This window comes from Sander lucioperca, chromosome 2, assembly GCF_008315115.2.
Source record: "Sander lucioperca isolate FBNREF2018 chromosome 2, SLUC_FBN_1.2, whole genome shotgun sequence".
In the NCBI taxonomy this organism is placed as follows: domain Eukaryota; kingdom Metazoa; phylum Chordata; class Actinopteri; order Perciformes; family Percidae; genus Sander; species Sander lucioperca.
This window is the reverse complement of record NC_050174.1, coordinates 39,487,678-39,504,424: the sequence shown is the minus strand read 5'-3', so window position 1 is coordinate 39,504,424 and position 16,747 is coordinate 39,487,678. Positions and strand designations below refer to the sequence as shown.

The 16,747-nt window shown below is 40.7% G+C and overlaps 1 protein-coding gene across 2 annotated transcripts in view; it reads right to left on the bottom strand.

Moving 5' to 3' along the window:
* Nucleotides 1-13,318, bottom strand: part of cfap299 (cilia and flagella associated protein 299) — a 73,543-nt gene extending 60,225 nt beyond the window's left edge. For both annotated transcript variants that reach the window (XM_031305923.2, XM_031305924.2), the window contains exons 1-2: nt 13,139-13,318; nt 10,302-10,444 (exon numbers count right to left, since the gene is read on the bottom strand). In XM_031305923.2, the coding sequence (XP_031161783.1) occupies nt 10,302-10,444; nt 13,139-13,246 (251 nt within the window). In that variant the 5' untranslated portion in view covers nt 13,247-13,318. The remainder of the gene's footprint in view (nt 1-10,301; nt 10,445-13,138) is intronic.
* Nucleotides 13,319-16,747: the final 3,429 nt, after the last annotated feature.

Genomic DNA, 16,747 nt, shown 5'->3' with positions numbered 1-16,747 from the left:
CATATCAGACGATGTTCTGGATTTCGGGTTTTCATATTTCTAATATCTTTTAGCTTCGATGATTCTAGAGTGCAGATTTGGGTATAGAAATAAGCAAAGGTCTGACTTTGCGTCTAACAGACAAGGTAACGTGACAAAGTGTAAATTATTCTTTGAGCAACTGCTTCACTTGAAATTGTAAAATGAGACCTTACAGAATCATGACCTGTCAATTTAACAAGCCACCTACTTAGAAAAAAACTTCTTTTATTTATTTTTGACTTATTTACTTACTTATTTTGACTTCTTCATTTGGACATTTATAGACTTATATAGGCTATAAATGCAAGTTTCTAAACAATTCTTAGAAATATAGAACCGGTTTTTGATACCTAATCTTACAAAGGTTGTTACCAAACCTTTTCATGTGATAGGCCTATTTAGAAGTGCTATATCCACATCATGGTTTTTACTCCAATTTACGGCAATGTCACATGGTGCTTCTGTGGTGAAGGAATGTAATATTTATATACCATAGTTTCCCTCTTCCCCTAGCTTCCCCAACGTAAAATCTGAATTTGAGGATGTGCTTTTTTGACAAAGTTGACACTACTGTGTAATACTTGGTCTGTATGTATGTATGTATGTATGTATGTATGTATATCTCTTGCTTGCACTTTGATGCTTTTATAAGTGCCTGCTGCATGTTCATGTGTTTCCTACTGCATATATTTACATCCGTCACCTTCGGATTTCCCGGGAGGTGCTGCGGGAGTATGGGGTGAGGGGGTCCCTTCTCAGGGCCATCCAATCTCTGTACGACCAAAGCGAGAGCTGTGTCCGGGTTCTCGGCAGTAAGTCGGACTCGTTTCAGGTGAGAGTTGGCCTCCGCCAGGGCTGTGCTTTGTCACCAATCCTGTTTGTAGTATTTATGGACAGGATATCGAGGCGTAGTCGGGGTGGAGAGGGGTTGCAGTTCGGTGGGCTGGGGATCTCATCGCTGCTTTTTGCAGATGATGTGGTCCTGATGGCATCGTCGGCCTGTGACCTTCAGCACTCACTGGATCGGTTCGCAGCCGAGTGTGAAGCGACTGGAATGAGGATCAGCACCTCTAAATCGGAGGCCATGGTTCTCAGCAGGAAACCGATGGAGTGCCTTCTCCAGGTAGGGAATGAGTCTTTACCCCAAGTGAAGGAGTTCAAGTACCTTGGGGTCTTGTTCGCGAGTGAGGGGACAATGGAGCGAGAGATTGGTCGGAGAATCGGCGCAGTGGGTGCGGTATTACATTCAATTTATCGCACCGTTGTGACGAAAAGAGAGCTGAGCCAGAAGGCAAAGCTCTCAATCTACCGGTCAGTTTTCGTTCCTACCCTCACCTATGGTCATGAAGGCTGGGTCATGACCGAAAGAACGAGATCCAGGGTACAAGCGGTCGAAATGGGTTTCCTCAGGAGGGTGGCTGGTGTCTCCCTTAGAGATAGGGTGAGAAGCTCAGTCATCCGTGAGGAGCTCGGAGTAGAGCCGCTGCTCCTTTGCGTCGAAAGGAGCCAGTTGAGGTGGTTCGGGCATCTGGTAAGGATGCCCCCTGGGCGCCTCCCTAGGGAGGTGTTCCAGGCACGTCCAGCTGGGAGGAGGCCTCGGGGAAGACTCAGGACTAGGTGGAGGGATTATATCTCCAACCTGGCCTGGGAACGCCTCGGGATCCCCCAGTCGGAGCTGGTTAATGTGGCTCGGGAAAGAGAAGTTTGGGGTCCCCTGCTGGAGCTGCTACCCCCGCGACCCGAGACCGGATAAGTGGACGAAGATGGATGGATGGATGGATGGACCTTCGGATTTGTATTAACCTAAGCGTCATTAACCTACAACAAAGACTATTCCACTATCTGCTTGCACAGCTGAAAGGAGGAGCTAAAAGGAGGAACTATACCTATCACAGGAGAATAGTAAAGAAATCCAATATACTGTAGCACATTGCCTGAGTCTCAACATGTTGTGCAATTTCATCACCCTTGGCAAACAAATTTAATCTGTATCAGGTTCTGTCGTCTTTCACACGTGCAAAAATTTGTTACAGCAAATAATTCCCAGCATAATTAATGGAATGTCATTAAAAAGTTCTCTGAGGAATATGGGGCTAGCATTCCTTCTTAATTCGTAGCCTTCGTTTTGCAAATAAATATTCAGCAAATGGAGAAATTGTGTTTTCTGAGAGATTTTCATTTCCTGACGTGTAACAGATGTGCTTTGAAATAATTTCTTCTTTTATTCGCTTTTGACGGTATGGCAGATGAGAACTTTCAATATTACAGTGATTTCCTAACAACACGTACTGTACCAGAATATTTTTCCTCAGAGTGCTTGGGAAAATGAATCTTATGGAAAATATTATTTTGGGCTGGTGGACGTCAAGGAAAATTCCACACAGCATGACAATTTACTTTATTTTGGGCTTTTTATAAAATCCTCTGTCACCTCTGATTACAATGAGCTGAATGTATCAGTTACACATGTGCTACGCATGATATTCTACCTGAGCTTTCTTTGTATATTGTGGCCACCTTGGCTTTTGGGGCTTGGGGAGGTTGCAAATTGTGCAGTGCCTGCCTGAGAAGTGCATGTTTTTGAAGGTGGATCAAAGAAATCATTGTCATCTTTTTCATACAAGTTCTTATTGAGGCAAAATTTGATGTATTCCATTTGGGGAACATGCAGTGATAGATACTGTAGTCCAAACAGAGAGAGAGAGAGAGAGAGAGAGAGAGAGTAAGATTGTTTTGAAGTGAAATCTGATGTGTAGATTTAAATAGAGCTAAAGGAAACTTCAAAGTTTTGGAAAAGAATATCTACTCCAATTTAGTTCCTAAAATGAGAGAACAGGCTCTCATCTCTGAATGACAGTCTGTTTTGCACATGTTAAAATTGTGGTTTCTTCCTCATCAGTTTATTAGCTTACATTGCAAAGCACCACATATGAAATCATTTAAAAGTAGTTTTCAACTCATTTCAACTGCTGATTAGTGAAGTATTTCCGTAGCAACAAAATTGTAATAGATGTATTTCTTATTTCTGGTTATACTGCAGGGGCTATTCAGGAGTTGGAACTCAACTTTCAGGTCCAAAATCAATTCAAACAAGGTGGCAACAATGAAACTACATATTATAGAGAAGACACACTAGCCCGATAATCGGGCGTCGGGCCGTCTGGCGAGGTCCGTGACTCGAGTCTGTTCAGTGTGTCCCCCACGAAAATCTTTTAAACTGACCTTTGTCAATCTGAAATGAAGACAGATTCAGCAGCTGCATGGCCTATTTCTCGCATAAAATGTTTTCAGAAACATGTTTCGGTGAACTATTCTAGTACAATATGAGATCGTATTCTGAACAAGCCGCCATGACAGTCTGGCTGTGAATTTCCGGAGAAAAAAGAACCACGTGACACGTTCGTCCAATCAGCTGCCGGTCTTCATTTTCTGGTAAATAATGGAAACAATACAGAGCAGCGCCGCCTGCTGCTATGGAGACGTATTACGTTTCGCGCACGCGCAGAGCGTACGCTCAAGTCGGCGTCGCCTCAGTGTGTTCTGAGGCATTTTTTGGACCTCGGGACCCGACTGATCAGTCCGACTGGCTTTTCTGCCAACGGTCGGCCCGTCTGGTTGGTGTGTCAGGGCCTTTAGAGACCTTGTCTTCAAGACCTTGCCTCAGGGAGAGCCCTTCAGACCACCTAATCCATTACACATCCTCCATCTACAGCACTTAGAAGTACAAAGGAGAAGATGACAGTTTGGACTGGTAGCCTGATGAGAAGAGCTATATGATGTAGAAACCACTTCTTCCCCTTCATTAGGGGCACTAAGCTATGGCGTACTGGGTGTAGGTAAAATCAAGGTGGTTTCTATCCTACTGTATATGATCAAACATTGGAGACTGCCTGAATGCGAGGGTGCAAGATGTGAGAGGTAAAACTGAAAACATCCTCAATATGTCACTACTACGTCAATCGAACGTAAAGAAGACAGAAGGACTTCAAAAACAGTTTAAAGAGTTAAAGATGATGATGATGATTATGGTGGTCAGAATAAACATTTATATAATATATTCCTGAGTGTATGTATTATTTGGGCCTCCCTTAGATCTTGTTGCACATTGTAGGAGAAGCTGGATGTAAACTGGGTTGTAACAAACAAGGTTCAGCGTTATCGCATTATCGTTTTTCTTCTGGTGGACCTACAGCATCATTGGGTCATAACACAACTGGCAACTGGAAAGTTTTTATTTTTTTGCAAGGAAACATTGGGTCCAACAGTTGTCACACCTGGTATAACCATGCAATATGTATGTGGATAACCTTTTTTGGTGTCTTACATCTAGCAAGTGAGGGAGGCAGAAGATTCATTAATCAAGCCATTAATATTAAATATGGAATGACTTCTAAAATGTGGAAACATCCAGGTCAAACTACAGCTTGTTTTCCATTATCTGCTGCACCATATGGTCCTAAACTGGTGTATATGTTGATCTCTGTGCTGCGTGGTGGGATGTGGTGGCGAGCTTAAGCCTGGCAGGATGTGTGTCTCTGGACAGAGCTTGTAGGGGAGAGCTCCAAAGTTACACACCCGTCCAAAATCACAAAGAACAAGAAAGGCAATTGGCTTGACAGCACATGTAATAGAGACTGCAAAACCTCGTCGCCTGAGGGCCCTCGCCAGAGTAGCAGTCGTTGAGAGTGGCAGGGGTTTGGCTCGCTAAAAATGAGCCTGGGATCAGCTTTGTGAGGCTTCTCATGTCAGTCACATCCACAATCTTATTTTCGCTAAGCATCTGGAGGTTGGATCCGCAGTGAAATGTATTCACTGTGCGTGTTCGTGGCACTGGTTTTACTTGGCACAGCAAGTGATAGCTCACTTTTAATATAGAGTAGAGAGTTAGAGAGCAGAGAATTCTTGAGGTAGACTGTAAAAACGCAGCAGCACAATGGACAATGAGCATGGCTGTGGTTTGGACTGTGGGGAGATCGCGGGGAGCCTGATGGAAACCTCGCAGGGCTGCCATGAGCACGCGAGGTCAGGACATATGCTGACATGGACTTCTGGGCCTGAGCCAGAGCCGGAGCAGAGGAAACGGAGGCCTCACGTCTGCTCAGCAGTGCGCCCCTGCTCCTCTTGTTTGTCTCTGACTTCATATCAAATGTTAATTTTGTCCGAGATAAAACGCAATGCTATCAAGACTTTTTAACATGGATGTATTGAACAAAACACAATTTTCAACATCTGGCAGGTTTAGAGGTTTGGAATATCTAATAAAAGAACAAGGCATTTATGTTCTGCTAAAAACAAAGTCCTGATGTCATGAAGTACTTGTGATGCAACCTTTTTAGCCTATAACTCCAAATTGTTCTCTCACTTCTGGAACACAAAACAAAATGTTCATTTTCGTTTGCAGGGCTGTTGTTTGATAGCATTTTACAGTTCTGAATCCAGTATAAAATTCACGTCAGACAAAATTTTAAGAAACAAAAGTTAAAAAATAATTCTAATTTTGATTAAAAAAAACTACATATTTGCTTGTTAGATAACAATAAGCCAAATATTTTATACATCACTTTTTGCTTAAAAAAAAAAAAACAGAGAACATATAAGGTTATAAGATAAGACTCAAATACTTAACAAATCCAGGTATTTTACCAACTTGAAATTGGATCCAAGATTGAAGCCGGCTATCAGAACCCAACCCTGTTCTTTTACTATTTGTTGATTCTGACTACCCGTTCAGCTTCCCCCTAACCAAACAACTGCACAACTGACTAAGCATCCCATTCATTCAAGTATTGTATTTCACTTATGTCTGATGAGCGCACCAGGTCTTTTGTTTGGTCTTTATGTGATGTACTGGCAAAGCCCCCCCTTTCACGGCCAAGCTGTCAGGAGGAGCGTGTTGTCCTTAAGAATGAGACAGGGCAACAACAGGGCAACATCTGATTAGCATTCACAGCACTATCTCCACTCCCTTGGTATTTTATTACCACAGGTGCAGGGGCATTCATTGATCAGATGCACGCTACAGGCGAGGTTAGCCCTTAATTGAAAACAGCTCTATTTATACACCTGCAGGCACTAAAGGTCTCCAAGAGAGCACAGGGAGGTTGAAAAGAAGAGAAAGGAAGGGGGGAAAAAACAGAGCAGTGACAGAACAGTGAAAAAAGACATGCCTTGGAAGAGGTTAAGGCCTACAGGGAAGGCAAAATGCATTCCCAAAACAGCATGGCTACCAGTGCCATAAGAGGATAAGTATGCAGGTGCAAAGGTCTTAAGGGAAGTACACGTTTTAAACAAAGATTTCCATTTGTTGACAAGAGGCATAAATAAATGCAAATCCAAATGCATGATTATTCCTAACATGACTTTTTTTTGCTTTGGATGGATGGGTGATTTTTTTTCTTTGCTAGCAGAAGAACAACTATATTGAGTTTGTTTACCGTGCAGCTGCCAGTTTCTGTGGCCACACTCGTTTTTTTTAGAACACTGTACTGATTGTGCTCAGCCACTTTGCAGGTGGTACATTGCATCCTGGGGCTTGTGTTTTCACAATGTGACCATAACAGGAGGTCAGGGGGTCAGTTTGGTGGAAGTCCAATCAGAAAAAAACCACAGAGAAAAGAGCAATCTGCATTCAGACAGAGAGGGGGACACAGCCCAACTTGCTACTTTTGATGGAATACGTCTGTAAATGCTGTGCAGTTTTTGTTTCTGTCTTGTCAAGGTTTTTTGCAGGATGTTACGTTTCCAAGTGTGGGAAAGCAATGGAAGCTGTTAATTAGTTCAAAAGTCACATATGAAACACCATGTCAGCTCATAGTCGCCTACAGGTTGTTGGCATTGAAACAACAATCCAAACAGCAGGTGAAATATATTAAAATTCTTCACCCACACTCCACTGTCAGGTCACATAATGACTGACAAAAGTGTGAGAAAACCCTAAAAGACAGCAGAATTATCTGATTGTTATTATAGGGTTGAATTTAATTTTTACCTAAAACAGGATCACATTTAATGTAAGTGTTTTCCTTTTGAAAAAACATAAACCCTGCTGGTTAATTACCTTGGAGAGGATTCAAAAACCACTTGCTGCTGTCCAGCCAGCTCAGATATCTTTTCCAGCAATGTCTGATTATTAACGGAGCATTTTCATCTGTCGACTGCAGAGCGCTGATGAAAAAACAAGCTACTCTATAATTGATATAAAAAAATCATACAAGTGAGCCAGGATGGTCTTTTTTTGAGACTATTTTCTATTTGAACCAAATAGTTTTATGTAATTAAATGACCTAGGCAGATGAAAAGCAACTAGTGTTTTAAACCTGGCAAACATATCTTCTTTTTTTAAAGTAATGTTTTTTGTACATGGTTCCTGTTAAATCCAATATTAAAAAGCCAAAGGGAAACAACTCTGCTCCCTTATTACACTTGTAGTGTTGACATTAAACGTGTGCCTGGTTAAGGCAAGATTTTTAAAGAAAAACCCTGCTAAAATTGTATCTTTTGAGTATCAAATAATATATTCATCTGTACGCTTGAAAGACGGCTCCGAGAGTAGAACTGAAACTGATTAATTGCTTATCGGCCATTTACTTTAACTTTTCAACCCAAAATGTCAAACATTCTAAAATTACAGCTTCTAAATTGTGAGGATTTGCGTTTTTTGTTATTTGGTAGTAAACTATAATATTTTAACGTTTTGGACTGCGTTTCAAGCAATTTGAAGAACCAAACCTAAGTAGGACCCAGTGATACAGAAAAAAAAAAAAAAAAGTATCAAAAAACATCAAAACTTCTAAACATCGTAAACCACTCCTGCTTTTTTATACTAGTGTGGATAGAGTATCTGAGCAAGGGACAAACTTTTCAGAGCTACCTTTCAAACCTACTGTACATGGGATGAGTATTTGATACTGAAAAGACAGCTTTTTGTGGAGTATTCCTTTAAAATCAATCTGACTGGATGTTGTCCATGTGGGGTTTGTGATCCTGTATTCCAAACATAGTTGGGACCCTGGCAAACAGCCTTATCTTGGAGACGGAACAGACTACTGTGTATATAACATCCCAATGTTCCCGTACAACATTTCCCTAGATCCTGTTGGGACAAGATAAAAGGCTTTGTGGCCTAATATCACTGTAACCGCAGGTGTGGAGGCTCCCATTTCACCAGTGTCACTGATGTTCACAGACGTTTGGAGTTGGGGGGGGGGGGCAGCGAGACATCTGCATGTTTGGATAAGCATCTGAGGGTTCAATCAAATTCAACACCTAGCAGGTACCAGGTTTGGATACCTCCAATACCCGGCGTGTGTGTGTGTGTGTGTGTGTGTGTGTGTGTGTGTGTGTGTGTGTATATGTGTGTGTGTGTGTGTGTGTGTGAGTGAGTGTGTGTGTGGTCTTATTGGCTTGTCATCAAAGGAGATACCACAACCACATGGCTTTATCAAGAATGAGAACAATATCTGTGTGATCATTTTCCTCAGGAGGAGCAGTTAATAGAGGACTCCAGTTTGTAGTTTTGTCATTCAGCTTGTTTATGTTAACCATTTTTATTTGAATTTAGACAGATGGGCAGGCCTTGTTCAATAAAAGCCGTGTTGATGTAGGACATGGACTTGATGAATTACTTCCATTTCTCCTGTCTTTTGTAAAATGCAATCATAAAGGATTATACAAGCTGCTCAAACCGCTACCGCACACAGCTATAAAAGATTCAGATTTTATGACCTGTCATGCCTTGATTAGCAGAGCAGAACTTCAGCCAAAATAGCATTTTACGTTTTCCTCTAGAAATACTAGTGCTCCTGCTCATTGAAGAAAGACAGAAACCCTGTCTCAAAAACAGAGGAAGGAAGAAAAAGATGTTGCGAGCTATATTGTATATTAGGGCTGGGTACTGATACTCGATACCTTTAAGGTACAGTATCAACCGTAATAACCCAGTACCGAGTAGTATCAAAACTTCTCCAGTCAAACGTAACCTGAATTCAATCCTTTTTGTACTCAGATCTAAAAGGAAAATATTATTTGTTTGGTTCTGCTCGCAATCAATCACTGCAAGCGTTCTTTAATTTAATGCGACGTGCAATTGGCCGACTACCACAGCAGCTATAACCCATACAGTCAGTGGTATGGTGAAGCAAATTAAAAGGCATCACAGTAGGCTCTATGAAATTGTGAATGGCATTTGATTTCTATTTTCTAGTATTTCATGGACTAAACTATACATCGATTAATCAAGAAAAGAATCTACAAATTAGTCGATAAGGAAAACGATCGTTAGTTACAGCCCAAAACTCAACACACGTTAGATGTAAGCTACTAATAGATATAGGTAGAATACCTAAAAACTGGAATGGCATAATTCTAAAAAAAAATTGTCTTTGTGATAACATAATTGGCACCTGAAGCAACATGGCCACACCAACTCACCCACTTAAGAACAACGCATTGCTATTTTCGTTCTAAAACTGTTTTTGTCCAGTTTGAGTACACAGTACTATTTACTGGACATAGCCTAACAACAACCCAATACTTAATCAGACTCCACAGGGCAGGTTTCTCTAGTCCCCCCTTACACAGGGAGGTCAGAGGTCCAGATCAGCTAGAGCAGCGGTCTTGAAGCTGTGAGCCAGTGTTTTGCTCAACAACAGTCTAACGAGGGATCAAAGTCCACCAGATGAATAGTGGCTTTTCCTTCTCATGCTTCCCTGTGTCTACACAACTTTTTTTGACGTCTTGCAAATCTGAAGCCACACAAAACACCTTGAAAGTGGAAAAATGTAATCATATTAAAAGTAAAATAAAATAAAAAATAAAAAACTGTGGATAGTTCATGTCAAGGCCACAGTTTTTTGTCATATCCTTTGACATAAATACAGCCTGAGATATAAGATCTGGTTTGGAACTGAAAGTGGATGAGGCATTACAGTACTAGTAGTGAAACTGGTGCACAGGGAGCTCCCAGCTTCCACCACAACTAACTAATTCTAGTGAGAGAACAGAGAATCACTGATATTAACTATCATTCTTTCACACTAAATGAGAAGTCAATACAATGCACCACAGAAGTTCAAAACACTGACATACTGTAGAGAGGCAGAGGCCAGTAGAGTAACTTTTCTTCTCGTAGCCCCATTGACTGATTGATTCCAAAATCCACTGACAACATTCAGTCTTTAAAAAACAGCCAAATTTAAATTTCAGAGTATAACAGAGCCTCCTGATATTCTAGCATTTGACATCTCAGTGAGCATGGTGGGTTGGGTGAGAATTTAACTCACATTGGCCGGCTCCTGCTATAGAAACTGTTGCTCTTCGCAGCCTCCGCAGCCTGTGCAGCTGCTTTCTTCTCCTCAAATTCCTTCCTGCTCAGGACTGTGCCCTTGTGGCCGTGTTCCACCAGCTTACGGGCCAACTCCCTGCTCTGCAAGACCAAAAAAAGGGAGAGGAGTCAGTCAAGGAGAGGGGATACTGCCTGCAGTCAGATCTTGTCAGTCTCGAGTTTTTGGCATTGGACTGTTTTTTTTATTAGTATTAAATATCAGAGTAGTGAAAATGCCTATAACAATTTCCCTGAGCTCAAGGTGATGTCCTTTTGCTTGTTCTGTTTGCCAAAGAGCCCAAAACCTCCAGATATTCAATTTACAACGATATAAAAAAAGAGAACGGCAGCATTTCCTCATATTTTAGAAGCTGGAAGCAGAGAATATTTGGAACATTTTACAATTAATTTTGTGTTAAATTAACTGATACATCAGTGGCTATTAGAGGAAGCATACAGTATTTGCAGTTTCTGCAACATCCTGGATTTGGGTCCAGCCCAACAATCAACACTAAATACTGACAAATGCATTTTGAAATGTTGTCAGCATGTAAGATTTGGGATTTACTCCCCACTCTGGCCTTTAGTTTAAAAATGGTATTTTACTTCCCTCCTTCAAAATATGGAAGTGGTCAGCTGCTCTACACACCACAAGCTTCAGATATAGTTTAGCTTTGTGGGTTTATTGTGATTTCATGCCTATGCACAGGTCCATTCATTTTCTAAGTGTGCGTGAGCGAGTGTGCATGTTTCAGTGCCTCTGTAGGGATTGTTAGCTACATTATTTCAATCACCGTTTGCAGACCCACTGTCATAAAAGCCAAGCCATAAAGTCATCATCTAAAAACCAAATCTTTCTGTCAAATCCTGTGGCTTGTCAGATCAAAGCTCCGGCCACATGGGTCCTCCTACCCAAAATCCCAGCAGCCGGGCCTGCGTCCACACCCGAGAGGAAAAGTTATATTTTCCTTTAACTTTGATGTGGCTCACCAGAAATGAGTCTCAGACATTTGTCGATCCTAAAATTGGCCTGAAAATCATTGTCTTCATTTTTCAAGGCTCATTGAATAAGTCTATTTGAATGAGCTGCTTCTTACAGTCAACACACCAGGTCCTGGACTAATACTCTGCAACATCTATTCTGGCAAAAGCCTCACACACCTTGTAATAAAAGCTCTTTAACTGGGCTACTTCACTTTTCTGAGTTCTTACTCATAGTATGACAAGTCCTAAATAACAATATAATTAGCTGACTTATTATTAGAACATAGGCCTTATCAGCATGACTATGGTGTGTCACAACACAGGGGTGATTGGCTTTGATAGTTGACTGCAGCTGATTATCAGCTCAGATATGAGTTGTTCTCTTCTCAGTGGACACAGGTGTTCAAACAAAGTGGCACTCTGCAGCAGCTGTGTATAACATTAGCAAGTGTGCCATCTGCTGGGCAAAAGCAGGACTGCTCATTTCTGATGAGCAGGTTCAATTCAAGCCTATCTAGAGCTATTTGTATACCACTAAGAATAAGTTTAAGACAAGAAAAGAGCTACATCAAATTATCTAATTATGATGCAGATCTATTTATGTTGAAACAAAGATGTACATTTTAAACATATGGCCACTTATAGACACTTCCCCTTGAGAACAAACAAACATTATTTACATTTCATAGATACATTTCAGGTAATACATTTGCAAAAGTGATGATTAAGACTTTTTAATTCTTGAAACTAGACAAATTAAATCATATTTCTTACTGTCCTTTCTGTTTTTATTCCTTATATGTTAAGTGAGTGTTGTACTTTGAGAGTGAATATATAACGAGTCAAATTCCTTGTTTGTTTACGCAAACCTGGCCAATAAAGCTGATTCTGATTTCACATTTAACAACGTCTTTACTGCTCTGACATTCTATGACGGAGTGGAGCAAACCTTAAATGTGGATTGGTGGTATAGCTGCTTGGCAAGCCCCTAGTGTTACATTCATGGTGTAACCAACCCCTACCATACCTGTGTGTGACTGCCACCTAGCGTGCAACCACAGGCACTACACCAACAAAACTTGTCTCCATGGCAAAGCCAGCATTTGTGCGACTCCAGATATTACTTTAATACAGCAGAAGTGAATGCGTGCTAATTAAAACAACTGTCAAAAAACAAACAAACGAGAATTTTTCAAAAACACGTACGTGGGTATGCCTAACATTACTTAACATGACTGCTAGGTATAAAGTTGCCACTAATTACGTCGTTTTGAGTATAAAGAGGACTATACGCCAGATTCCATTATATTGTTTGGCAAGTGTGTTACCTTCTTCACCGGCAGGAGAGGCATACCTCGAAAAACCTTCATTAAATCAATGTAACAATCTTAAGAATACAAGGTTCAATACGGGAAATGTTTTGCTGAGTAAAATGCGAAAAATTCATAATCAGTCAACGTGTAAAATCGGGTTTCTTGGTCCATAATCTTCTTACACCAGAACAAAGTCAGTTAGCTATCGTTAACCTTAACGTTAGCTAGCTAGCTGCTGTTGTTGCGGTCTTTAAAAGCAACACATCTGAACCAGGTAGTGTTATATTATTAATAAGAACGGGTTGGGAGATACATGCCGAATTGAAAAATCGGGCTAGGTGATTTTAAAAAGTCGAAAGTTAAGTTTTCCTAACGTGCACTGATGCATTCTCGCAGTGATTGCCTTAAACTGACAGTTAAGCGAAAGCGGTTCTGGGGTGGTGTACAACACAGAACACTACAGGGAGGACTAAAGATAGTTTGTACAAGAGTGACTCACTTTTAAGTAAAATAAATCCATTGGCGTGACTTTGGAGTCAAGGTAATCTTCGTAGACTTTAAACTGTGTTACAGAATCGTGGAAACGAGCTGCTGTGCTGTACTCCATCTTCACGCGCTCTGTGTTGTAAAAGGCTGCTATAGCAACCGCCGTACCTGTATTTCAGTGTGGCGGCATCACAGGAAGCGGAAGTTAATACCATCACGCCCCCACAAATGCAACAATAATACAGGTCCATGACGTTCACATGGGGAAAAGCCATATACATATAGTCAAGCCAAGTAAATTCTATTTATATAGCCCAATATAACAAATCACAAATGTGCCTCGAGGGGCTCTACTTGCTTCTGTTTGGTCCACCACATTTTGCAATAAGTTTATTTTAGACCAAATCTAACTGTCCTTTCAGATAAGATCTATCATTAAATTTATTTGTGCATGTGTTTAAGTAAGTTTTCCACATGTTCATTTTAGAGCCACGGAGAGGTCTGCTTTGGAACTGTGAAGACTTCTAGGATCAGGCACAAAGAAGGGCCAAACTTCCAGTGTGACCTTTTTTTTCATCTCATGACCCCTCGTATTCATCTTGTGACCTCCCAGGTAGGTAGCCGCTGCTGTGGCAGGTTTTTCCAAAAGTGTTTGTGCAGTGTAACGTGTGTTTTAATTTGTAATGGAATTACAGTAGCTCTTCCATGAGAAGCTAAATCATTGAATTCAACTAATTTAAATTCAAAGTAACTACAGTAGGATCACAGGTGGAAAAAGTCCTCTCTAATACTGTGTGTCTTTATACCTGATAAACTTCACTGAACTCAATATACACTTCATATTGAGCCTAAACCTGGAATAATGTACGATATGAACAAAGTATCCAGTCCCATGATGTCAATCCCTAAATCCTGGCAAATCTACACTATTTGGTGTCTTTCCTGACTGTAAAATACAGAATAAAATGTTCAGTGGGAATGTTCTCGGCTCCATTTACAGAAATACTGTAACTCTTGGCTGTCATTATCATCTTTTACCATCATTTTGTTTAATTTTCTCATTCAGCATGACTTTTAATGGCTCTGCAATGACGTCCACGGAAAGTGAGGTAATGATTTAAAAGTTTGCTATGAGGGTGCTTTCATGCAACAGCCATGTAATTTATGGCCCATATGAGTATATGCAGACAGACAAATAGGACAAAAGGAAGTGGAGGTAGATGGCAGGCAGGGTTGTCGGGCAGAGCAGTGGAGATGTACTGTAAGTTGGTTAACGAGGGAACCTGCTCCTTTCAGATCAACTTAAAATAAAGACTGTCACGCAAGCTTCATCTCATTTCTAAGGTCATCGAGTGTTTTCTTACCTAGAAATAAAGACCCACTTCATTATTTAACACTGGTATGAATAATAAACGCAAAACTTCTGTTGTTCTTATTCTGTGTTGAACAATCTTTTTCATGGTGATTACTCTTTCTCTCTTCCCTCTTCTGACTCATGTTCCCTGCTTTTCTAATGGACGTTTAACACAGGAGCTAGGTAATTTTTATGCTTTTGTTTATACAGTAGGCTACTGCTTATTCTCCTTTTCATACTTACACAGTTTTTTTGTCTCAATCCTAGAAAGAGTGACAAATGAATAGGGGAAGACGTGACTTGAGTGAACGCAGGTTCCCCAGGAACAAAGTCGTTTGTAACTGAGGATGTGATTCTGAATGTTTAACCTCTCAGGAAGTGATTACTCCTCCCTGGATTCAAGGTGAAGAGTTGCTGTGTTGCTGGCCCCCTGCTGATTGGACTTCCTTAAGCCAATCAATAATTCTTTTGGTAGTTAGTTACTCTGACATCTAATCCTGAATCCCTGAATCCTGAGACATTGAAAATGAGTTAGAAACATCCTTCTTCTTTTATCGCTTTGGGTTCTTGTAAATCACACCAAATAAAATGTTAATATAATAACCATCTTTAAACGTGTTCCACAGCTGTACATACACAATTTTTTTAAATGTTGTTGAAGCAGTTGTTTTGGCTATATATTTTTTGGCCAAATGAACTAATTTGACCGCATTTTGTGCTTTTGTAATGCACCAAATATGCTTCTAATGCTCATACCAATATAACAAATCACAAATGTGCCTCGAGGGGCTCTACTTGCTTCTGTTTGGTCCACCACATTTTGCAATAAGTTTATTTTAGACCAAATCTAACTGTCCTTTCAGATAAGATCTATCATTAAATTTATTTGTGCATGTGTTTAAGTAAGTTTTCCACATGTTGAACTGTGAAGACTTCTAGGATCAGGCACAAAGAAGGGCCAAACTTCCAGTGTGACCTTTTTTTTCATCTCATGACCCCTCGTATTCATCTTGTGACCTCCCAGGTAGGTAACCGCTGCTGTGGCAGGTTTTTCCAAAAGTGTTTGTGCAGTGTAACGTGTGTTTTAATTTGTAATGGAATTACAGTAGCTCTTCCATGAGAAGCTAAATCATTGAATTCAACTAATTTAAATACAAATCATACAATCTAAATGTAGATATTTTTTGGTATTGCACTGATAGTATGTGTTTGTGGTGAGCACCTGGAGTATTTTCAGACAGTCTGATGTCACTTTTCAGTGGTTTGTGAGTGCATTGTGACTAAAATCTACAGTAGGCCTATTAATTAAAGTACATCATTTATTTAAAGGACAATTCCAGCGCAAAACAAACCTAGGGGTTATTAACAGATGTGTACCCACTCTGTCGCTCTCTGGGACATGTTTTCATGCTAATCGAATGTGTTTATAGCTTGAAAGACGCTAGCGCGGACCGCTGGTTAGCTTACAACGCTAGTATTCGGGGCACAGCGAAAGTAAAAACAAATCGCTATTTTGTACCACTAAAAAGGCTCAAAATATCACCACACTTCAACTGTAGCATAATGAGGGTCCCTAAAAGCATTGAGAACTTTGTAAGTGTACAGTTTATTGAAAAGATACATTATAAAGACACTCGCGTTCATGTTTACATGCCGCCGCCGTCGTCGTCTTGAAAACCAGTCATGACTTACAGCTGGCAATGCAAACTAAAATCAAAAGCAATTTGCTCAATATATCTGAAATAATTGCACTCTGCATAACTTGTCGGTCCATCTGGTCCCTCCAGTCTGGGTCACCGTCTCCAATTTATTTTCGGGACATGGAAAAAAGTTTCAAGTACAGCCCTGTTTATCAGAGAAGGGAAATCTTCAGACTGTACAAAACACTGCGTCTCTTGGGTGTCGCGACACAACAGGTCCCACTCCGTGCAACACACTAAGACACTTCTGTTCGGTGGCCATAGCTTCACAATGTCCGCAGGTACACCACCACCCGAAGTACGAGGCTGTGTTGCAGCATTGACTACCGGTAGCTCTCTCTCTCTTGTAGACCTTTCACGGAGCTCCCGCAGCTCTTCGTTCAATAAACTGTCTGTACACTTACAAAGTTCTCAATGCTTCGGTTAACATTTAGGGACCCTCATTATGCTACCGTTGAAGTTTGGTGATATGTTGATTCTTTTTAGTGATATAAATAGCGATTTGTTTTTACTTTCCCTGTGCCCCGAATACTAGCGTTGTAAGCTAACCAGCGGTCCACGCTAGCTT